The 24,336-nt window shown below is 52.6% G+C and overlaps 2 protein-coding genes across 5 annotated transcripts; both read right to left on the reverse strand.

Moving 5' to 3' along the window:
- Positions 1-1,253: 1,253 nt before the first annotated feature.
- MRPL20 (mitochondrial ribosomal protein L20) lies at positions 1,254-6,630 on the reverse strand. Its single transcript, XM_030805937.1, has 4 exons — positions 6,448-6,630; positions 6,225-6,335; positions 5,115-5,192; positions 1,254-1,601 (listed from the first exon to the last, which is right to left on the reverse strand). The coding sequence occupies exons 1-4, from the start codon at positions 6,532-6,534 to the stop codon at positions 1,428-1,430; spliced, it is 450 nt and encodes a 149-aa protein (XP_030661797.1). The 5' UTR covers positions 6,535-6,630; the 3' UTR covers positions 1,254-1,427.
- An 11,608-nt stretch (positions 6,631-18,238) lies between these two features.
- Positions 18,239-21,060, reverse strand: ANKRD65 (ankyrin repeat domain 65). Of its 4 annotated transcripts, none has more exons than XM_030805940.1 (4): positions 20,909-21,060; positions 20,611-20,813; positions 19,866-20,406; positions 18,239-19,360 (listed from the first exon to the last, which is right to left on the reverse strand). In XM_030805940.1, exons 2-4 carry the CDS (start codon positions 20,811-20,813, stop codon positions 18,911-18,913), a joined length of 1,194 nt encoding a protein of 397 aa, XP_030661800.1. In that variant the 5' UTR covers positions 20,909-21,060; the 3' UTR covers positions 18,239-18,910. The 4 variants fall into 4 exon arrangements, with proteins under 4 accessions (XP_030661800.1, XP_030661799.1, XP_030661798.1 ...); XM_030805939.1 differs by having other exon boundaries at positions 20,611-20,830; XM_030805938.1 differs by lacking the exon at positions 20,909-21,060 and having other exon boundaries at positions 20,611-20,884.
- Between the last annotated feature and the right edge of the window lie 3,276 nt (positions 21,061-24,336).

Here is a 24,336-nt window from a genome sequence, read left to right on the forward strand (position 1 = left end):
AAACCCCACCACACAGCTGGTTTCTCATTAGTGCTGCTTGCCCATTCCCTGAGCTCTGACTGCCAGAGGAGTGGGAGGTTGGTGGTGCCTCCAGCCCATCAGGGGCAGGCCCTGGGACTGCCTGGGAACAGGACTATGGCACAAACCGAGTTAGTGATGGGAGCAACCCACAGTGCTCTGCCACATCCGTGTCTTCCTTCACTGACATGAAATGCAGAAAAGGCAGCTTTGCCACAGCACAGCAGCACGCACAGAATGTGGCCGCCCAGGGCTCTGTCCTTGACCCTGTGGTCCAGGACTGTTCACCAAGGGCTGCCAGGCACTGAGTGCCCCGTGCACATGGCCAGACACTGCACTCATGGAGCGGAAAGGACAGTGAACGAGACTTGGTCCCTGGCCTCCAAAGGCTTAGGGCGTAGTGGCCGTCATCAAGCACAGTGACAAGGGCCAGGAGAGGGACCTCTTAGGAGGCCATGCAGTAATGGTAGCCAGAAAGAATGAAGGCCTGCAGTGAGGATGGAGTGGTCAGCCTGAAGCCATCTCTAGCACGTGGCCAGGATGCTGATTGTGCAGGTTGGAGGTAAGTGGTGAGTCTGAGAAAAGGGCCAGAAAGACTCCCCAGCAACTGCTGGCAAAGGGTGAAGGGCATGTTCCCACAGGATGCAAGCCAGCTGCCTTTGGAGGGGAGATGGGCACTCAGTTTAGGCGCTCCTACGGCAGCGTCAGCAAGACAAGCAGGTTGCGGCAGGGGTCTGTGCATTGCTGTGTAAATGTAGGGGGCATCAGGAGGCAGACAGTGGCTGATAACCAGCGTCTCAAGAGCCTTACTGGGGCAGAAAGACCAGGGGAGAAGTGTGCATCACCCTTGGGGTTAAGGGACAGTTGTCTGTTAGGTGTTGCTTCCTGGAGATGGCTGAAAAGCCAGTCCAGCCTGCAGGGACCAGGCCACCACCCACCTGATGTGGGAGCATTTCCCCCCCGCTGGGCTGCTGAATCTGGGGGACATAGGGAAGCTGAGGCTGGTGTTCTGAGTGGTGGCAGAGCTGAGCCACAGGGGATGTCTGAGGTCAGCCCTGAGCAGAATGGAGTAGGGTCTCAGGGTGGGTCAGGGAACTGGAAAGTGGGCACTGTGCACGCAGCCCTTGAGGGGAGCCAGGGTGGGGATCCCCCACCGTGTACAGAAGGCAGCAGCCTTGGAAGCAGGATGTGCTCCTTAGTGTGCTCGCTTGATACCAGAAAATGACTCTAAAAACTGAAGAGTGTTTGAGTTTCATTCACACAAAACAAGGACTTCATCTGTGAGGCTCTGTCCCAGAGAGACGGGGCCTTCCCTCATGTCTGTTATTGGGATGTAGCTAAACAAAAGTACAAATCAAACAAACTGCAAATTACTCTGTATCTTTTCCTAATCAACACAGCAACAGTCCTCAGTGGTACTGCACCACTCTGGAAAAAATGCCTTCAGGTTCCTTCCCATCCCCCAAGGCAGCAGCAAATCCTTCGTGTCGCCTCCTATTGGCCAAGGCAGCCAAAGACTTAAAAGTCTTTGGTTCGTAGATGGCCAGATCCGCTAGGACTTTCCTGTTGAGCTCCACCTGGCACTGGGAAAAGAATGAATCAGAACCTGCAGTCAGTGTGAGACACACACTCTGGCTCTGCGTGGTCACGGCGCTGGCTCAGGAAGAACCCAGCTGCACACTCGCCTGGGGGAAGGGAAGGCCTAGGAGAATCCTATCTGGGTGGCACAGCAGAGGACTTCCAGGCAGGATACTGAAGGATAAATGTGGACAAGGGTGAGGGAGGCACCTGTGGAGTCTGCAGGCAGGCTAGAGTCCAGTCCAGATGTCAGCCCAGGGAACCAAACACCTTGTTCAGGGTCCTTGGTCACCACCCTGACTGAGCTGACTGCTGGCCTAGGGTAACCCTTTAAGCCAACTTGGAAGTGCCCACAAGAACCACGGAAGATTTCAGAAGCTAGTGAACAATGCCAGAGTTTAAGGAGCAGAAAGTGGGGGCTGTCTCTAGAGCTAAGAACTGAAGATGATTTCAGAAGCTAGTGAACAATGCCAGAGTTTAAGGAGCAGAAAAGAAGGGGGCCAGTCTCTGAGCATTAAACTCAGCTACCAAGGCCGGGCATGGTGTCTCACTTGTAATCTCAGCACTTTGGGAGGACAAGGCAGGCAGGTCACCTGAGGTCGGAAGTTCGAGACTAGTCTGACCAACATGGGGAAACCCCATCTGTACTAAAAAATACAAGAAAAAAAACCACAAGGCCGAGCGCGGTGGCTCACGCCTGTAATCTGAGCACTTTGGGAGGCTGAGGCAGGCAGATCACCAGGTCAGGAAATCAAGACCATCCTGGCTAACATGGTAAAACCCTGTCTCTACCAAAAATACAAAAAAATTAGCTGGGCGTGGTGGTGGTCACCTGTAGTCTCAGCTACTCAGGAGGCTGAGGCAGGAGAAGGGTGTGAACCCGGGAGGCGGAGCTTGCAGTGAGCCAAGATTGTGCCACTGCACTCCAGTCTGAGCAACAGAGTGAGACTTAGGGTCCGGCTACCAAGGACAAAGTGAGCTGAGATGACACCAGTGTACTCCAGCCTGGGGGACAGTTTGAGACTCTGTCTCAACAACAACAAAAAGTTTTAATAATGATTTCTGATGACAGCAGGTGAAATAGGAACTTACAGAAAGGAAGGGGAATGTTGTGGAGTGAATGGATGGTTTATGCAAGTGTAGCAAAATCTTGGTGATACTGAATCTGGTCATTATGCTCGTCTCTCTGCTTTTGTGTACGTTATTTCCTAAAAGGTTGAGGGGTGGGCATTTTGTACTACCTGTGACCTGTATGCTTTGTGCGAAGTCTGTCTCCTTTCTTTTTTTTTAAGACAGAGTCTCACTGTGTCGCCCAGGCTGGAGTGCAGTGGCACAATCTCAGCTCACTGCAAGCTCCGCCTCCTGGGTCCGTGCCATTCTCCTGCTTCAGCCTCACAAGTAGCTGGGACTACAGGCGCCCGCCACCGCACCCGGCTAATTTTTTGTATTTTTAGTAGAGACGGGGTTTCACCGTGTTAGCCAGGATGGTCTCGATCTCCTGACCTCGTGATCCACCCGCCTCAGCCTCCCAAAGTGCTGGGATTACAGGCGTGAGCCACCACGCCCGGCCAAGTCTGTCTCCTTTCTTAACTACAGTTCCCTGAGTAAAATGGGAAAGTCAAACCTCCTAAGCCTACCCTGAAGATCTTTGTAAAGCACCAAAGACTGCCTTCTGCAAAATGCCCACCCCTCAACCTTTTAGGAAATAACGTACACAAAAGCAGAGGGATGAGCATAATGACCAGATTCAGTATCACCAAGATTTTGCTACACTTGCATAAACCATCCATTCACTCCAAAACATTCCCCTTCCTTTCTGTAAGTTCCTATTTCACCTGCTGTCATCAGAAATCATTATTAAAAGTTTTTGTTGTTGTTGAGACAGAGTCTCAAACTGTCCCCCAGGCTGGAGTACACTGGTGTCATCTCAGCTCACTGCAACTTCTGCTTTCTGGATTCAACCCAATCTCCTGCCTCAGCCTCCCGAGTAGAGCTGGGATTACAGGCGCATGCCACCACCACGCCTGGCTAATTTTGTATTTTTAATAGAGACAGGGTTTTACCACATTGGCCAGGCTGGTCTCGAACTCCTGACATCAGGTTATCAGCCCACCTCTGCCTCTGCCTCAAAGTACTGGGATTACAAGTTTGAGCCACAGCACCCAGCCTCATTGTTTAAACTTTAAATTAAACTTTGAAGTTAAAGTCAAGTTTTTCTACACTTTTTTTTGAGACAGAGTCTCACTCTGTCGCTCAGGCTGGAGTGCAGTGGCGTGAACTCGGCTGACAGCAGCCTCTGCCTCCCAAATTCAAGCGATTCTCCTGCCTTAGCCTCCTGAGCAGCTGGGACTAGAGGCGCCGGCCACCATGCCCGGCTAATTTTTCGTATTTTTAGTAGAGACAGGGTTTCACCTGTTAGCCAGGATGGTCTCGATATCCTGACCTCATGATCTGCCCGCCTCGGCCTTCCAAAGCGTTGGGATTACAGGTGTGAGCCACCACGCCCGGCCTCTTTTTTTCTTAATGGGGAAACATCAGGACTTACATCCCAGAAACACGTGCCTTGTTTCCAATTCTGCTCTGCTGTCAACCAGTGTGGTAAGCTCCCAGACCTGCCAGAACCCCACACCAAGACAGAGTGCAGCTGGAGTGGCACCCCTCATCTCTGCCGCATGGACCACTACCGGGCTGTGCCAGGTCTGATGGGAGGGTTTATTTATTTACTTTTAGAGATGGAGTCTTGCTCTGTTGCCCAGACTGGAGTGCAATGGCGTGATCTCGGCTCACTGCAGCCTCCGCCTCCCAAATTCAAGCAATTCTGCCTCAGCCTCCAGAGTAGCTGGAATTCTAGGTGCCCGCCACCACACCTGCTAATTTTTTGTATTTTTAGTAGAGACAGACTTTCACCACGTTGACCAGGCTAGTCTCCATCTCCTGCCCACCTCAGCTTCCCAAAGTGCTGGGATCACAGGCGTGAGCCACCCCGCCCAGCCATGGCTTTCTTTACTCTTGTCAGACGGGGTCTTGCTCTCACCTAGGGTGGAATGCAGTGGTACCATCATAGCTCACTGCAGCTTCAAACTCCTGGGGTCTCAAAATGATCCTCCTGCTTCAGACTCCTCAGTAGCTGACACTACAGGTCTGTACCACCACACCCAGCATTTTTTTGTAGAGAGTGGTCTCACTATGTTGCCCAGGCTGTTGCTGGCACTATTCCTAGGCACAGTCCCATCACTCATCCACATGGGAATTGTGACCTGCTCCGTTTCCAGCCTGGGCTGGTTCACCCCTCCTTAGGCAACGTGGTGGTCTCCTGCTCCCAAGAGGTCACCATATTGATACCAAACTTAACATGGACACCCCATCAGCATAGGAAACTACAGCCCAGAAGTCAGTCCCCAGGGATCCTCTGGCCTCAGCCTCCTGATTAGCTGGGACTACAGGAGGCACCGCACACCCCTCATGATGGTTTCTGCAGATGTCCAGAATTTCAGCGGGGCCCACATGCTCACCCATACCTTAACTAAATTGCCAATGAGCGCTGGATACTTCAGTCCATGTTCCTGGCTAGCAGCTGTAATTCGATTAATCCAGAGCTGAAATAAGAAAACATGGAGATACTTAAAAATGACTTCTGGATCTTATGTCCCAGCAAAGCCTCTCGTTGATCTAAAGAATATTTTTCTAAAGGTAAATGGCAAAGTCAGTGAGCTATGATGGTCCCATCACACTCTGGCCTGAGCGAAATCAAGACCCTGTTTCAAAATTAAAATCAGCAAAAACCCGGCTGGGCGCGGTGGCTCACGCCTGTAATCCCAGCACTTTAGGAGGGCAAGGCAGGCAGGCAGATCATTTCAGATCAGGAGTTCGAGACCAGCATGGTCAACATGGCGGAACCCAGTCTCTACTAAAAATACAAAAATTAGCTTGGTGGCGCACACCTGCAGTCCCAGTTACTCGGGAGACTGGGGCGGGAAAATCGCTTGAACCCGGGAGGCGGAGATTGCACTGAGTCTAGATCGCGCCATTGCACTCCCGCCTGGGCGACAGAGCGAGACTCCGTCTCGGGGTAAGAAAAAAAAAAGGGGGTACGTTAGATGCTAGGTTCATGAGGCTGAGGCGGGAGTGGTGAGGCGCAGTAATGAGGTGGCGCGTGGACAGAGTGGAGGTGCCAGCCTCTCAGAGATGCGGGGGGGTTCCGGGTGTGCAGAGCTTGCCAGCAGCGTGGTCTCTTCGAGGAGCACTAGGGCAGCAGATAGTGGCCCTGGAGGGTGGGCAAGGGGCTGGGTTGACTTCAGCTGCCAGAGGGAAGGGAAGCCACCGGAGGGGAGATGAGAGCAGCAGCAACTAGGGCGGTGGCTGGCGACGCAGGGAGAGTGGCAAGGCGGCTCTGCAGTGGCACGGGCGAGGGGCTGGAGCAGGGGGTGACAGTGGGGGCGGCGGGAGAACGGACGTCCCACAGTCTGCCTGCGGGGCGACATAATTTGTCGGAGTTTCGAAGCGAGGTATGAAAGCAAGAAAGCAAGGAGCTGAGGGTGGCCAGGCGGCTGCACACTCGCTGGGTCGCGGGGCAGAGACGCAGGGGCAGCGAGCGCGCTGGCCGGCGGGTGTCCCTGGTTCACGCTTACGGTCCTCATGTTCTTCTTCTTCAGGTATCGGGCTTTGGTGCATTTCACAAAGGCTCGAATCACGGTTCTGACCGCCAACCTGTAGCACCGGTTTTTCCTCCCCCGGAAGTGCTGGGTCAGAAAACGGGAAACCAGGGTTGTCAGCGGGGCCCGCGCCGGCCGCCCCTTGGCCCGCGGGATCCCCCCGGGCGCCCAGTGCCCAGGCCGGGCGGCCGGCACTCACCCTGGCGTGCTTCAGCACCTCCTGGATCCGAAAGTAGCGGTCGGTGACGCGATTCCGCAGCCAGAGCTGCGCAGTGAGGAAGACCATGGCGCCTGCAGGCCGGCGTGCCGGATACTCAACGCACGCACCGCGCCGCTGCCATCTTGCCCGGGTCGGAAATGGCGGTCACGAGCGCTTCCGGGTCAGCGCCTGCGATGACTTCCGGGGCGAAGGTCGCCTCCCGTCAGCCCCCGGGTGCCCGGCTGCGCCTCTGAACTCGCGGTGGTGGCGCGTGGTGGGGAACGGATGTGGGGCCGCGGCGGGGACTGAGGAGAACGAGGCCGCAGCGCCCGTGGTCATCCACGGACGATGGATAAACAGCAGCGCAGCGCGGGCCGTCCCGGAGCACGGCCCAGGCCGCAGCTGTGGTTCCGAGGGCGCCGTGAGGGCAGCGGACCCGGGTCGGGGGCGCCGCGGCCGGGAAGCGCGGGCGCGGCGCGGGCGGGGAGGGCCAGGCCGCCCTCTAGGGCCACGAGGATATTCAGGAACCGAGGTGGAGATAGTCGTATCGCTGTGAAAGTGCCCGTTGCCTCTGAACCCTGCACTTTGTTTACTTACTCATTTTGAGACGGGGTCTCACCCGGTCGCCCTGGCTGGGGTGCAGCGGCCCGACCTCGGCTCGCCGCGGCCTCTGCCTCCCTTGTAGCTGGGACGTCAGGCCCGCGCCGCCACGCCCGGCTAATTTTTTGTGTTTTTTGTAGCGGGGGGGTCTTCCTGCGTTGGCCAGGCTGCTCTCGGAGTCCTGGCCTCTGCTGGGATTACAGGCCTGAGCCACCGCGCCCGCCCTGGAAATTCTAAGCTTCGAAATGGTAAATGTGACCGCTGTGCTGCCGATGACTGTAATCCCAGCACTTTCGGAGGCCGAGCGGGGAGGAACACTTGAGTCCAGGCGTTCAAGACCATCCTGGGCAACATAGTGAGACCCCCATCTCTACAAAAAATTTTTTAAAAATTAGCCGGCAGCGGTGGTGGCGCGCGCCTGAGGTCCCAGCTACTCAGGAGGCCGAGACGGGAGGCTCTTCTGAGCTCTGGAGGTGGAGGCTGCAGTGAGCTCAGATTGCACCACCACACAACAGCCTGGGCAACAGAGCCAGAGTCTGTCCCAAAAAAAAAAAAAAGTTTTACATTATGTGTAGTTTTATATTTCTGCTATATTACCGAAACATTGGTGGGAGGTATGCAGTTTCTTTATAACATTTTATTATACTGGATATTTTTTAAATCATGGAAAAGTTGGAATACTAGTACAAGGAAAACTCCCCAGTGTTCGCTACCAAAATGTGCCAGTTGTTTTCATTTGCTTCATTTGTTTAATACTCTTGAACCAAGTTCACCTACTGTTTACGTTTTGCTCCATTTTTGAGTCATTCTCTCTATAAATATAAACATACTGGATTTTTTTCCTGAACCGTTTGAGAAGTTGGAGATAACCTAAACATTTTGCTGTGTATTTACTCTTAAGAACCGCACGGTACAATGATCAAAATCCGGACCCAGCCCACAGTCCAGATTTAACTCGCCTCAAATGTCTTTTATACCTTTTTTTCCCTGTTGAGGATTCAGTCCAGGGTAACGCACTGCATTTGTTGTGTCTGTTTTTTTGTGTGTTTTTTTTTTCCTGTTTTTGAGACGGAGTTTTGCTCGGTCGCCCAGGCTAGAGCACAAAGGTGCGATCTCGGCTGACTGCAACCTCTGCCCCTCCGGTTCAAGCTATTCTCCTGCCTCAGCCTCCCGAGTATCTGGGATTACAGGTGTGCACTGCCACGCCCAGCTAATTTTTGTATTTTTAGTAGAGACGGGATTTCATAATGTTGGCCAGGCTGGTCTCGAACTCTTGACCTTAAATGACCACGCTGACCAACATGGTCAACTACTCAGGAGGCTGAGGCAGGAGAATCGCTTGAACCTGGAAGGCAGAGTTTGCAGTGAGCCAAGATCCCGCCATTCATTGCACTCCAGCCTGGGAACCGAGCAAAACTCACATCTCAAAGAAAAAAAAAAGAAGAGGAGGTCGGGTGCAGTGGCTCTGCACAACACTTTGGGAGGCCAAGGCAGGTGGATCACCTGAGGTCAGAAATTCAAGACCAGCCTGGCCAACATGGTGAAACCCCATCTCTACTAAAAATGCAAAAAGTAGCCGGGCGTGGTGGCGGGCCCCAGTAATCCCAGCTGAGGTGGGAGAATTGCTTGAACGCGGGAGGCCGAGGCTGCAGTGAGCCAAGATCGCACCACTGCACTCTAGCCTGGGTGACAGATGAAGACCTCGTCTCAAAAAACAAGAAGAAGAAGAAAAACTATACTTTTCTTTTTCAGATGAAGTCTCACTGTCACCCAGTCTGGAGTACAGTGGCGCGATGTCGGCTCATTGCAGCCTCTGCCTCCTGAGCTTGAGTGATCTTCCCACCTCAGCCTCCTGAGTAGCTGGACCACAAGTGCATGCCTGGCCAATTGTATTTTTGGTAGAAACGGAGTTTACACCATGTTGCCCAGGCTGGTCTCAAAACTGGCCTCCCAAAGTGCTGGGATTACAGACACAACTGGCCTACCTGCAGGATTTTCAGTTTATGGACATGACTGAGTGGAGACACAGAGAAGCTGATGTTGGAGATTTTTATTACTTGCATTTCCTTAGCGATGGGGACACACTCTATGCAGGGTGACATGAGAAGCCCCCGTGTTTTGTCAGGAGGCAGAGAGAGGGGAGAAAGCTAAGGCTAGAGCCTTGGCTGGGGATTCTGTGGGAACTGCAGGAAGGGCGGGGTGAGCAGCTCAGAATGGGCCGACTTGAAAAATGCCATCTTGACGGGGCATGGTGGCTCACGCCTGTAATCCCAGCACTTTGGGAGGCCGAGACGGGTGGATCACGAGGTTAGGAGATCGAGACCATCCTGGCTAACACAGTGAAACCCCGTCTCTACTAAAAATACAAAAAATTAGCCAGGCGCGGTGGCAGGCGCCTGTAGTCCCAGCTACTGAGGCAGGAGAATGGCGTGAACCCGGAAGGTGGAGCAGGCGGTGAGCCGAGGTCGCGCCACTGCACTCCAGCCTGGGCGACAGAGCGAGACTCCGTCTCAAAAAAAAAAAAAAAAGTACAAAAAATTAATTAGGCGTGGTGGCGGACGCCTGTAGTCCCAGCTACTCGGGAGGCTGAAGCAGGAGAATGATGTGAACCCGGGAGGCGGAGCTTGCAGTGAGCTGAGATGGCGCCACTGCACTCCAGCCTGGGGGACAAAGCCAGACTCTGCCTCAAAAAAAAAAAAAAAAGGAAAAATGCCATCTGGCCTTGGTGCACAGGGGCTGTCCTGGTTGCCTGTTCCTGGCCCTGGGCGACTCGGCAGGGGACGTATTGGCTTGTGCAGGAGTTAGATGAGGAGGTGGGTCTGGGCACGGGCTCTGGATGGAAGTGGGGAGGAGAAGAGCCGTGGCCATAAGTTTGGCCATGTAATTCATGGTTGTCAAAGTGACATATACAAATCTAAGAAAACACAGTTGGAACACCCCAGCCTACAGAGAGCAACTGAAAAGGGCGCCCCAGCGGTGTGCAGACAGAGGGAAGGAAGAGAAGACAGAGGTGCAGTCCAGGTCCCAGATTCCAGGTCCGTCCAGGTTCCAGGTCCATGCCGCCGTCCGTCATCAGGATTCAGTCGCATCAGTTGCTGCAGCAGGACGAGCCGCAGACAAAACTTCTCAGACATCGAGTTGTAGAAGGAAGGGCTTTATTTAGCTGGGAGCATCAGCAAGCTACTGCCTTAAAATCCGAGCTCCCTGAGTGCACAATTTCTGTCCCTTTTAAGGGCTCACAACACTAAAGATTTCACATGAGGTGGGGTGCAGTGGCTCACGCCTGTAATCTGAGCACTTTGGGAGGCCGAGGCAGGCAGATCATGAGGTCAGGAGATCGAGACCATCCTGGCTAACACTGTGAAACACTGTCTCTACTAAAAATACAAAAAAAACCCGGGTGTGCTGGCGGGCGCCTGTAGTCCCAGCTACCGGGAGGCTGAGGCAGGAGAATGGCATGAGCCCGGGAGGCGGAGCTTGCAGTGAGCCGAGATCGCGCCACTGCACTCTAGCCTGGGCGACAGAGCCAGACTCTTTTCTTTTTTTTTTTTTTTTTTTTGAGATGGAGTCTCGGTCTGTCGCCCAGGCTGGAGTGCAGTGGCGCAATCTCGGCTCACTGCAAGCTCCGCCTCCCGGGTTCACGCCATTCTCCTGCCTCAGCCTCTCCGAGTAGCTGGGACTACAGGCGCCCGCCAGCACACCCGGGTTTTTTTTGTATTTTTAGTAGAGACGGGGTTTCACCGTGGTCTCGATCTCCTGACCTCGTGATCCGCCCGCCTCGGCCTCCCAAAGTGCTGGGATTACAAGAGTGAGCCACCGCGCCCGGCCTAGAGCCAGACTCTTTTCAAAAAAAAAAAAAAAAAAAAAAAAGATTTCATGTGAAAGGGTCGTGACTGATTTGAGGAAGCAGGTGGTACGTGACAGGGGCTGCATGCACCGGTGGTCAGAGAGAAACAGAACAGGGCAGGGAGTTTCACAATGTTCTTATATACAATGTCTGGAATCTATGAATAACAGCGGTTTCTAAGTTATGAGTTGATTTTTTAACTACTGGGTTTAGGCCAGGCAGGCCCAGGCCTGGTTTCGGGCCTGGCGCTGGGCTGTCTTTGGTTTTACTTCCTTATTTTTTCTTAAAACAGGTACTGAGTATAAAACAATATGAGAGGGTCTCTCCCCTCATTCTCCCCTTTGAGACTCTCACTTTTTATTAGTGGGAGTTCTCACTCTTATTTTTGCTACTTAGGTCTTTTTGTGCAATAGATTGATAGTGATTCATATGGTACACTTGTGCTGAAGCATTTTGGTGAACTAAGGTAGCGATGAAGTTTTTTATCATTTGGAGAAATACAGGTATCAGACAAGGGAGCAGTAAGCAGGTTCCTATTAACTGTTATTACTCTTATTATAAGAGTTTTAAATCCTGCTATTGCTGGGAACTAATTTCTAAACATGGCTCCTGGATTGAGTCCGTGCCACACTTGAACGTGTACATGTGCCAATTTTATTATATCATTAACTATATTCTCAACTACTTGCCCTGATCATCTCTGTGTAGACAACGATTAGTAAGGTTAAATTTTTCACAAACTTCTCCTTCAGCTGCTAGCAAGTAGTCCAGAGCTAGTCTATTTTGATAGATAGCATTTCTCATCAGAGTCTCTTGCCGGGCAAGAACAGCCAAGGCTTGACCAGTTTTATTAGTAATAATTTCGAAACAGCTGGTAACCGTATGATTCGTTGAGCATGTACATGGGGGTTCAATATCCCCATGAGCCATCTTGTGCCCAAGTGGCAGGTCCGTAGTATTGTATGATTCTTTCAGGGGGCCATTCATTATCTTTTTAATCACCTATGGCTATGCTTCGTTTTTCATGCAAAGCATAGACTGGGAAGCCCAGAAGCTCACCTGTTTTTATGGGCAGTAAGAAGAAAGATGGCTTAATGGGGCCAATTACACAGCTACCTGTCCACTGATCAGGCAGCTTAGCATAAGCTCTGTGTCCACATATCCAGTATAACCCGGTGGGGGCCATCCAGTCCCGGTGGAATTCTGGGTGGGCCCAAACAATCTGCAACTTTGGAAATTTACTGAATGGATTTCTTTCTGTGTAATTGGAACTCCACCATGTAACTGTTTTTGTGGTACCATTATACAGTTTTTGCCCAAGACAACTAAGCCGCCCTACAGGATGAGTGAATCCTTTTCCTTCTCTAGCTATGCAATACTGTCCAATAATTGAGACTTTTAGAACCCAAAAATTGTCAGGGTGGTTCTTTTGGGCTGGGAATTCATCAGGAACTGGGTCTGTAGGAATTAATTATTGGGCTTCCCATGGCCATTGATCTCCTGTTACGGTTCCTCCACAAACATAACATGAGGTGACTTGTAGAGACTGGGCTACATGTTCGGCTAATTGCAAAAACAAAGTTTTAGTGTTTCCTGGAATCTCAGGTACTAGCACATTTAGTTCATCATAGAAAGTCTGAAATATTGGTTGTGGAGAGCGTTTTTGAACGTCTACTTTTATTAGGATACTTACACTAGGATCTAGTCCTTTTCTATCAATGCCTAATGTTACTTTTTTTTTTTTATTCCACTTTGGGTCTGAAGGGTTTGTGATTATCAATTCTAAAAGATTGTAGCTCCCACTCGTGCAGGAGGGGCTGACTTTTCCTTTTTGGAGCCAAACAGGATCTTTTTTATCTTCTTTTCAAGTAGCCCAAATGACACAAGAGCAGTTTTGTTTTTTTGTTTTTTTTTTGAGACAGAGTCTCGCTGTCGCCCAGTCTGGAGTGCAGTGGCACGATCTCGGCTCTCTGCAGGTTCCGCCCCCCGGGGTTCACGCCATTCTCCTGCCTCAGCCTCCCAAGTAGCTGGGACTACAGGCACCCGCCACCTCACCCGGCTAATTTTTTTTTTGTATTTTTAGTAGAGACGGGGTTTCACTGTGTAAGCCAGGATGGTCTCAATCTCCTGACCTCATGATCCGCCCGCCTCGGCCTCCCAAAGTGCTGGGATTACAGGCGTGAGCCACCGCGCCCGGCCACAAGAGCAGTATTGACACATCTCACATAAATACGATTCTTGACAGATATACTTATTTTTTTTTACTGTGTAACTTTTTTTCCAATTTAGAGAACCACATCCTATTCCATGCTGCTTACTATTAATAGTGGCACAAGCCTCAAATTTTAAGGTTACATTTTTAGGGACCCCTCTTTCTTCTGTTCTAGCTATTACCTTACTTGTGTCACCTAGAAAAGGACCAGTCCTGTGATCATGGGAGGCTTAAAATGGGTCATAACATGCATCAGGTTGGTTATTTCCTGGGCTACATACCTTGGATAGAATAGCATTATACAAACAAGTTTATTTTAGAGTCCTGATACACTTATAATAACCATAAAATAATAGCAATCTTTTGTCCTCCCTCAGTGACTTGATGTATATACTGGAAACAGTTCTCAGTCTGAGGAAGGTCAGTTGAAGTCATTACTGTACAAGTCCAAATTTTAAGGAAAATGAGTCCCGCAATGAGTTTCCTCATGCTTCGGCCGTGTGTGGACCAGTCAGCTTCCAGGTGTGACTGGAGCAGGGCTTGTCGTCTTCTTCAGAGTCACTTTGCAGGGGTTGGCGAGGCTGCTCCCGTCCACGTACAGTTCCCAGTCTACTGATGTTTAAGGGTGGTCTCGGTGGTTGGCCCTGCTAGAATAAGCTGAGTCCAACACCTCTACACAGTTATGTTTAACTGAGCTCTCTGATACCAGGAGCAAGGTGGCAGGGTTTAGGGTGTTGCAAACTTCAATGGTTGTGTGGAGATTTTCACAGAGCAAGCTTTGGTATCTAGTTAGTCTAGAATTCATTAGCTAATGATGTCCTTTGGTATTTACTAAAGTCACCACAGCATGGGGGGACTTTATGTTTAGGTTTTGCCTAAGAGTTAGCTTATCTACTTCTTGTGCTAACAGGGCCATTGCTGCCAGGGCCCTTGGACATGGGGGCCAGCCTTTGGAAACCCCGTCTAGTTGTTTTGAGAGATAGGCCACTGGCCTTGGCCAGGGCCTGACGGTCTGGGTTAAAACTCCAACTGCCATTTTTTCTCTTTCTGACACATAGAGTGTAAAGAGTTTTGTCAGGTCAGGTAGCCTCAGGGCTGGGGCCAACATGAGTTTTTCTTTTAAACTCATGAAAAGCTCGTTGCTGTTGGTTGTAATAGATGTAGTTTATCTAATCGACATTTTTATTAACTGTCATCTACTAAAATATTGACTTAAATTCTGTGACTATTTGATTTCAAGCTTTAAATTGATCTGGTATTCCTTGCGGGGCTCCAGTTGCATCTAAATAGACATGAGAGTCGAAAGACCCATAAGGGGCTTCTCTCTCTTTACGATGTCTTGCTTTTTTTTTCTCCTCTGGTTGATGAAATGCCAGGGTGAAAAGGGTAGCCAAACAGACTAAAGCACAAGTACCACTCCAGTTATTCGGCAGAGTGCCCAGTAAAGGTCCACCCCAATACCACCACACATCCACTCAGGGATGAACAAGGGCTGACTGATTGATAAGCTCTCGAAAATTCTTAAGCTCATCACATCACTTCAGGTCTCCAAGGAATGCTAAGTCTCCTCCCTGCCGTGAGAGACAAAAAGTGAACTTAGTGTTGGGAGACAGAAGCTGGATGGCCCTCGGGGGCTGACCCGCAGGGACTTCGGGATATAGCAGAGAGAGCTTGGCATCACTTACTGCTCCAGGCTGTAGAATCCTGGAAAAGAGCTACGGTGCAGCCCATGCCTGGTCGACTGGAGGACCACTTTAGTGGAAGGGGGACAGTCAGGGCCTCTGGCCTGCCATGTGCACAAGCATAACAATTGCTTTTGTTTAACGTGAGATGGAATATCTGATCCATTTCAACCAGGCATTTTGCATCTTGGTATGCTGTCTTAATTGCCAAAGTTTGTTTTAAGTCTTAAACTTCTATGATCCTCTAGTAAAATGAATGTTTCCTTTAGCACCTATTTTTATTAGTTTTTATTTTTTTATTTTTTATTTTTTATTATTATTATTTTTTGAGATGGAGTCTTGCTCCATCGCCCAGGCTGGAGTGCAGTGGCAAGATCTCGGCTCACTGCAAGCTCCGCCTCCTGGGTTCACACCATTCTCCCGCCTCAGCCTCCCAAGTAGCTGGGAATACAGATGCCCGCCACCACGCCTGGCTAATTTTTTTGTATTTTTAGTAGAGACGAGGTTTCACCAGATTAGCCAGGATGGTCTCCATCTCTTGACCTCGTGATCCACCTGCCTCGGCCTCCCAAAGTGCTGGGATTACAGACTTGAGCCACTGCGCCCAGCCTTTTATTAGTTTTTAGACCAAAGAAAGCTAAACACCATTTTATATTTAATAATGCTTCTTGTATGATTTTTATACCAGATAAGCTAAATTTTACCTTTAAATTAGTGTGTTATTAATGTTAAACTTAATTTTAATAAAACCTTGTAGACATATTTATCCAATTTTTCATGTTTGACCATAAGGTAAGATTTTATAGACTCTTTTTAACCTTTTATAATTTTTGTTAAAGAGCAGGTTGATGCTTTAAGAAAAACCTGTTGTATTTTCACTTTAATGTCCAGTTCACAGAAAAACTGGATGATACCTTTTTAACTTCAGTTAATATGTTTACACACAGAATTTTCTTTACAATTTACTTTTTAAAACTTGCTTAAACTCTTAAAACAATAATTTTTTTAACCTTTTAATGTAGGTAAAAATCCACATTTTTATGCCCCTTTATAATTTTTTTTACCAAAGTTATATTTTACTTTTCTTATACACCTTGCACATAAACTGTTTTTTTGTTTTTTTTTTTAATAGTACTCAGGGGCTGGGTGCGGTGACTCATGCCTGTAATCCCAGCACTTTGGGGCGCCGAGGTGGGCAGATCACGAGGTCAGGAGATCGAGACCATCCTGGCTAACACGGTGAAACCCCATCTCTACTTAAAATACAAAAAATTAGCCGGGTGTGGTGGCAGGCACCTGTAGTCCCAGCTACTCGGGGAGGCTGAGGCAGGAGAATGGCGTGAACCCGGGAGGCAGAGCTTGCAGTGAGCAGAGATTGCGCCATTGCACTCCAGCCTGGCAAAAAACCGAGACTCCGTCTCAAACAACAACAACAAAAAATAGTACTCAGGGCTTATTACTTTTTTTTTTTTTTTTGAGACGGAGCCTTGCTCTGTCGCCCAGGCTGGAGTGCAGTGGCGCCAGCTCGGCTCACTGCAAGCTCCGCCTCCCGGGTTCACGCCATTCTCCTGCCTCAGCCTCTCTGAGTAGCTGGGACTACAGGCGCCCGCCACCACGCCCGGCTAATTTTTTTTTTGTATTTTTAGTAGAGATGGGGTTTCACCGTGGTCTGGATCTCCTGACCTCATGATCCGCCCGCCTCGGCCTCCTAAAGTGCTGGGATTACAAGCGTGAGCCACCGCGCCTGGCCTGGCTTATTACTTTTAAATTATACAACATTTTTTGCATCAATTTTTTATAACATTTTTTCTTTTACAACTTTCGCCGACAATTCTTCAACATGTCTCAACTTTCTGCCTTATTACAAACTTTTTTTTTTTTTAAACAACCAGTTAATTTATTTCAGGACAATAATTTACCATATAACACTCTTTTTACATAAATTCCGCCTCCCCCTTTTTTTTTCTTTTTTATTTATTTATTTATTTTATTTTTTTTCTTTTTTAAAGCGAACTTTTTTTTCTGGCTTTGGACTAGACCGTCTGAGGCCACAAGATTAGAAGTTACCATAATACATGTTACACTGTTAACTTTTAGCAAACTTCACTTTTGTTGAAAACCTCGTAAGTTTGGGATTTCAATTATCCTTTGCTATTAATAAGACCTTGTTTAGTCTAAATTAACTTAGAATTGGTATAGATGGACTCTTTTTCTCTCTGCTGGTCTTTCCTTGCCTCTGCCAGCCGCTTATGCTGCTGTTCTCTTAACTACTGTGGGGGGGAAAGGGGTCTAAAACCAGCTGTAACTGTCTATGTACAGAAACTGGTCTGGGTGCCTTGGTTTACAGGTTACCTTGTGTCATACCTTTGAAACAAGGGACCCATCCAGGCTTCCTTCTGATGGCCAAACTACCTCTAATGCTGACAAGTCTATTTCACACAAAGTTCTAAGTTTTCCTGGGGTCACAGTAACACCATAATCTCCCTTTAATTCTTTTTTTTTTTTTTTGAGATGGAGTCTTGCTCTGTCTCCCAGGCTGGAGTGCAGTGGCGTGATCTGGGCTCACTGCAAGCTCCGCCTCCCGGGTTCACGCCATTCTCCTGCCTCAGCCTCCCGAGTAGCTGGGACTACAGGCGCCTGCCAACACGCCCGGCTAATTTTCTGTATTTTTAGTAGAGACGGGGTTTCACCGTGTTAGCCAGGATGGTCTCGATCTCCTGACCTCGTGATCTGCCCGCCTCGGCCTCCCAAAGTGCTGGGATTACAGGCTTGAGCCACCACGCCTGGCTTTTAATTCTTTCTTGAAAAAAATTTTTTTAACATAGTTCCTAGTGGGGTGGGCTTATTTGTGCCTGACCCATGCTTCTTCGAGACAAAACACCACGCTCACACCACACGCACACCATGAAACAAAAAACAGGTAAAAAGGGCACACACACATTTTTGCAGTTTACACAAACCCAAAATCAAAACCAAAATCAGAGTATCCAGAAATCCAAGCCAGGTCAGAACCAAAACCAAAGTATCACCCAATCTAAGTCAAGTCAAAACCAGAACAAAGGTGCCAATGCAGGCACGCCATGGGTGATCAGGCCACGGGTCTATTCAGGTGGAGTGGGGCAAGTTCCAAAGACTAGTCTTACCAAGTTTCAGATGTCTGGACTCCAAGTGCCAGTTACTTTCTGGTGTTCAGCCACGGTGTTAATCCTCTTCGGGGGCCTGCCACGCACTGCTCTGGCGAGGCATTCCACCGGGGCAATTTCCTACCCAGGAGCGCTCTTTGGATTGCGTCACTCAGGCTGGCCGGAGTCCCCTGCAGGGGCGCTCCACAGGGCAGGCCTAAGCTACCTAAGGGGCTGCCTCCGTCGTCTGTCAGTTACCTCACTTCCCAGTCAGGGAACCAAGAAATGTAGCAGGACGAGCTGCAGACAAAACCTCTCAGACACCTAGTTGTAGAAGGAAGGGCTTTATTCAGCTGGGAGCATCGGCAAGCTACTGCCTTAAAATCCGAGCTCCCCGAGTGCACAATTTCTGTCCTTTTAAGGGCTCACAACACTAAAGATTTCACATGAAAGGGTCATGATTGATTTGAGCAAGCAGGTGGTACATGACGGGCTGCATGCACTGGTGGTCAGAGAGCAACAGAACAGGGCAGGGAGTTTCACAATGTTCTTCTATACAATGTCTGGAAAATATGAATAACAGCGGTTTCTAACTTGAGTTGATTTTTAACTACTGGGTTTAGGCCAGGCAGGCCTAGGCCTGGTTTCAGGCCTGGCGCTGGGCTGCCTGTCTTTGGTTTTACTTCCTTGTTGTTTTTTCTTAAAACAGGTACTGAGTATAAAACAATATGAGAGGGTCTCTCTCTTCCCTCATTGCCACAGCTCATTCTTTGCTAGAGTGGGGAGAAGGCTGGAGCTGCAGGGTCAGTGGGCCCTCCTGGGAGCTGAGGGCCATCCCTGGTCCAGCTAAGGCCTGTGACTGCGGCTCAAGCCACATCCCCCACTTTCTCCCACCCTCTCCTCCAGAAGCCTCTCCCCTGATGTCCCCTCTAGGCAGGCAGCCTCAGCCAGAGAGCCTGGAAATGGCTGGGGCGGTGGAGCCTGGAGCCTGCTGTCTGGCTCAGCCCGTGGGCTCTGTGCCCTCACACTCCTTCTGCCCCCCTCCAAGTTCAGGCAGCGCCTGGGGCAGGTGCCCCTCAGGCATCTGGGCCACCTTGGCCCACTGCGTCCGCAGGGTGGGGCTGGCCCCTCGGCTCAGCAGAAGCCCCACGGTAGGGCCATGCCCTCGCTCTGCAGCCAGGTGTAGGGGGGTCTTTCGGAGCCAGCCGGTAGCATCCACCTGGGCACCCCTGTCCAGGAGGCAGCGGGCAACCTCCACGTGGCCTTCCCGAGAGGCGTGGTGCAGGGGTGTGAGGCCCAGGGTGTCCTGCGCATCCACCTTAGCCCCCTGGGTGACCAGCAGCTGGACGGTGGGCAGGTGTCCCCCAGCAGCAGCCCTGTGCAGCGCGGAGCGGCCATGCCTGTCCCTAATGCCTGGGTCTGCCCCGTGGCCCAGCAGCACCTCAATGTCCTAGAAGAGGAGAGAAGAGCAGGGGCCGGCCTCAGCCCGGCAGGCGAGGGGCAGAGCCACCAGGCGTTTGCCCAGCCCAGGCCTCTTCTGTCCCCGCAGTGGCCTGACTCTCCTGACACCACTTCCTCATGTTGTAAGTGAGGCAGAACCCAAGGCTGGCCTGCTTGGAAACGTCCACTTTTCCCCCTAAGGTTCCTTGGAGCAAATCCAAGGATCTGCCGCCATCACCCTGCCTGCTGCCTGGGAACGGGGGTTCAGGCACAGGCCGGGCGCTGGCAGAGAGTCTGTTGATGCCACCAGCATGAAGCCGAGCCCCGGGCCTCGGGTGCTGCCCTGGTCTCCACGGGACGGGGCTACACCGGAGAGGCACAGCCGGGGACGCGCTCAGGGCCTTCGTGCCCGGACACCGTCCCCCAGCCCGGCTCCAGCTGCCCCCGGGGCAGGTCTCTGGGGCTCCTGGCCCTGCGCCCCCTCCCATCACTGCCGGGCGAAGGGCGGGACGTACCTGGGAGCGGCCTAGGGCGGCCGCCAGACCCAGCGCTGTGGCGCCTGCGCCATCCCGGGCGTCCACCCGCGCCCCGCTCGCCAGGAGGAAGCGCAGCGCCGCCCCGCGCCCCGCAGCGGCAGCCACGAGCAGGGCGCCGTCCAGGCCCGCGCCGCCGGCCGCCAGCAGCTCCAGCACCGCCAGCCGCCCGCCCGCGGCCGCCCAGTGCGCCGCCGTCCAGCCGCGCGCGTCCTCCGCCTCCGCCGCCGCGGGTCCCGGGCCCGGAGCCTCCAGCAGGCGCGCGGCCAGCAGCGTGTGGCCCAGGGCAGCGGCCCAGTGCAGCGGCGTGAGCCCCGTCCCGGAGCGCGCCGCTGCCGAGGCCCCGCGCTGCAGCAGCAGCTCGGCCACCCGCGAGTGCCCGTGCCAGGCGGCCTCGTGCAGCGCGGTGCGCCCCGCCCGGTCCACCGCGCCCACCGGGGCCCCTCGCTGCAGCAGGAGACGCACCAGGGGCGCGTGGCCCCGCAGCACGGCCAAGTGGAGCGGGGTCCGGCCCGCGTGGTCCCTGAGGAGGGGGCAAGGGCGTCGGCGCGGGGATGGACCACTGACCAGAACCCCGCCCTGCCCCACCCCGTCCTGCTGCCCACCCAGCGCTAGGACCCCCGTCCTACCCCATCCAGAGAAGGGACTCCTCCACCCACCCAATGCTGGGACCCCCATCCTGCCCCACCCAGAGAACGGACCCCTTCACCCCCTAGCCCAGGTGCACCTGTCCTCCACGCTGGCCCCTTGCCGCAGCAGCTGCATCACCAGGCCTGCAGGGCCCCTCCACACGGCCTGGAGCAGGTGCCCCCAGCCCTGGAAGACACTAGGCCCCTCTGTCCTGGTTCCCAGGGCCTCTTCGGAGTCCAGCTCCATCCACCGCAGTTCCTGTTCCTCCTCCTCTCTGGGCTCAGGCCTCTGGGAGTCCATCTGGGGGAGCAGGGATCCTACATCCACCATGGAGGCCTCTGGCCTGCCCCCAGCCCAGTGTCCCAGGCCAACCTGGAGCCCCCCATTCCAGTTACCACTTAGCCTTCAGAGGGGCTTGGCTCCGTTACCCAAGGGAGCTGGCTCAGGAGCTTTCCGCTCTGGCTGGGGGTCCTCTGTAGACGGGTTCTGGACCCTCTTCACAAAATCCCTTCTGCAGGCTTTGGGGTGGAGCGTCTGCTGCTGAAAAGCTGAAAGGTGGCAGCTTCAGCCTTGCAGGGGGTGGGAGAACACAGCTGGTCCCCTGGGCCAGGCTGAGGCCACCTGATGCTGTTTACTCAGCTACTTAGGAAGGCCCTGCCTTCAGGCACAGCCCCTGTCCAACATACTCCCTCCCCTGCTGGCTGCCAGGGCCCCAGCTCAGCTGCCCTCCTGGGGAACAAAGGCCAGGGCGGTTGGGGAGGACAAGCAGGAACATGCTTGTGGATGAAAGTTGCTCAGATGCCACCTCCCCCAGGAAGCACAGCCTTGGATGTGCCCCGATGTGCCCCTGGAAGGCCTCACAGGCCTCTCCACGGGGCCCACCCTCGGGCAGCCCCCTCACCCACTCCTGTCCCTGCGGCTAAGCCCACCCAGGGGTGGGTGCCAGCCCCTCCTCCCGATTCCAGGCTGGGGAGGAGGGCAGGGCGAGGTTCTGGCCTTCCTTTCTGTAAATGCTGGACAGGACAAAAGATTCACCAAGGACTCCAGGCAGGTGGCCTGGAGAAGAGGGTGGTGCTGGCATGGTAGGGATGAAAACCCTTTGGGGACTGGCTGGGGCAAGTCTGGAGCCAGGGAAGGGACAGATGCCTGGGCAGATGGGGGCGGGGGGCGGGGGGCGGTGGGGAGTGAGGGGAGAATTCCTGCTAGGGTGCATCGGCATCCGGAAAAGCAGCTCTGCCCGGGCAAGGCCTGGGGCAGCAGGATCCTGGGGGCCTGGGGCAGCGTGGGTAGGGCTGGTGCTGAGGGCACTTCCTGTCTCCCAGTACATGGGGCCAGGCAGGAGAAGAGAGCGTGGCTTTTTGGGGTGGCTGCAGCAGCCTGGCCTCTCCAGTGGCTGCACGGGAAAAGTCATGGGGGCTGCCCATTCCCACCCCAGCCCCCTTCAGCCTCCCAGGTCCCCAAGGACAGAGTCTCCTGAGGGCCCTGGCCTGGCCTCCCCCACTCCCTAGAGGACCTGCCTCTCCAAGAGCCCAAAGGGTCTCCAGGCAAGGGACCAGGGACCCCATCCCACTGCCCTCCCAGCCACACAGACCCTGCCCCGCAAACCTCATCAGGCTACTCATCCGTCACCTTCCCAGAGCCTGACCACAGATGGATCTGCGGCAACGTGCGTCTCTAACCCTGTTTTAGTTTGTTCTTAGCATTTATCACTATAGGAAAGTATCTATGTGTTTATTTTATTTAAATGTTTGTCTTCCTCTTCTAGAAGGGAAGCCCTGTAAGGCTGACCAGGAAAGAAGCGAGGAGCTCTGGGGGCTGGGTGGAAAGTCCCGTCCTAATCAGGGCCAGGGAGGCCACAGAAACTACCTCACGCCAGCTTCCCAGAGGTAGAGGCTAGAATGGACCTCCAGGAGGCCCCTCCCAAGACTCCCGTCTCCCAGGTTCCACCGTAGTTGGGGCAGCCACAGCTGCCTCTGCAATGCTTCTAGGACCCACACACAGTGGGGCACAGAGGGGCAGAGGCCGCAGCCCCTTGGCCGTGAATCCAAAGAACCTGGAATGGTTCTGCAGAGACATTCGAACCAGAGAGACTCCATCTTGAACAGGGGCTGGGTAAAATGAGGCCAAGACCGGCTGGGCCGCATTCCCTGGAGGTCAGGCATTCTTAGTCACAGGATGAGATCAGCACAAGATACAGATCACAAAGACCCCGCTGATAAACGGGATGCCGTGAAGAAGCTGGCCCCAAACCACCAAAACCTACAGCCAGTCCTCACTGCTCATTATGCGCTGATGATAATACATTAACATGAGAGAGACACGCCCACAAGCACCAGGACAGTTTACAGTTGCCATGACAACGCCGGGACGTTACCCTAGATGGTCTAAAAGGGGGAGGAGCCCTCACTTCCGGGAATTGCCTGCCCCTTTCCCGGAAAAGTCCGGAATAATCCACACCATGTTTAGCACATATCAAGACACAATAATAAGAGTTCTTGGTGGAGCAGCCCAGGCCGCTGTTCAGCCTATGGGGCAGCCCTTCTCTTATTCCTTTACTTTCCTATTAAAACTTGATTTCACTTTACTCAGTGGACTCTCCCGAATTCTTCCTTGCGTGGGGTCCAAGAACCCTCTCTTGGGGTCTGGATCGGGACCTCCTTTTCCGGTGACAGTCCCTGGGACTTAGTAGCAGTTCAGCAGTGTTTGTTGAATGAATAAGCGAGGGACCTGGTTGGGGGGCACTTAGAAAGCAGAGGTTTTGCAACTTTTTAAAACTTTTTATTTGTATTTTTGAGATGGAGTCTCACTCTGTCACTCAGGCTGGAGTGCAGTGGCGTGATCTCAGCTCACTTGGAACCACCGTCTGCCAGGTTCAAGTGATTCTCCTGCCTCAGCCTCCCAATTAGCTGGGATTACAGGCAACCACCACCATGCTCGGCTAATTTTTGTATTTTTAGTAAAGACAGGGTTTCACCAAGTTGGCCACGCTGGTCTCCTGACCTCAAGTAATCCGCCTTCCACAGTTTCCCAAAATGCTGGGATTACAGGCGCACACCAACATGCCTGGCTAATTTTTTTTTTTTTTTTGAGATGGATTCTCGCTCTGTCACCCAGGCTGGAGTGCGATGGTTTGATCTTGGCTTACTGCAACCTCCTCCTCCCAGGTTCAAACAATTCTCCTGTCTCAGCTTCCCGAGTAGCAGGTACTACAGGCACGTGCCAACAGGCCCAGCTAAGTTTTGTAATTTTTTTTTTTTTTTTTTTTAGACACAAGGTTTCACTATACTGGTCAGGCTGGTCTCGAACTCTTAACCTCAGGTGATACACCCACCTTAGCCTCCCAAATTGCTGGGATTACAGGTGTGAGCCACCGTGCCTGGCGCTGTAGGGACACTGCAGGGAGGCCTCTGCTGCCCTGCTAGACGTCACACGCCACGTGGTACCGCTGTCCTTCCTGTTCACACGTCTGAAGGAAGTAGGCAAGCTGGAGAGGCCTGGAACGTGTTGGAAGGGATGGAGCCCACTAGAGGGCCTCACAGGGAATGGCTCAGCTCACAGACACCTACTCCTGTCAATTAATTATGAAAATGGAGCTGGGCCGGGCGCGGTGGCTCACACCTGTAATCCCAGCGCTTTGGGAGGCCAAGGCGGGCGGATCACAAGGTCAGGAGATTGAGACCATCCTGGCTAACACACTGAAACTCCGTCTCTACTAAAAATACAAAAAATTAGCCGGGCGAGATGGCGGGCACCTGTAGTCCCAGCTACTTGGGAGGCTGAGGCAGGGGAATGGCGTGAACCCCGGGGGGCGGAGCCTGCAGTG

Source organism: Nomascus leucogenys, chromosome 24, assembly GCF_006542625.1.
Source record: "Nomascus leucogenys isolate Asia chromosome 24, Asia_NLE_v1, whole genome shotgun sequence".
NCBI classification, from domain to species: domain Eukaryota; kingdom Metazoa; phylum Chordata; class Mammalia; order Primates; family Hylobatidae; genus Nomascus; species Nomascus leucogenys.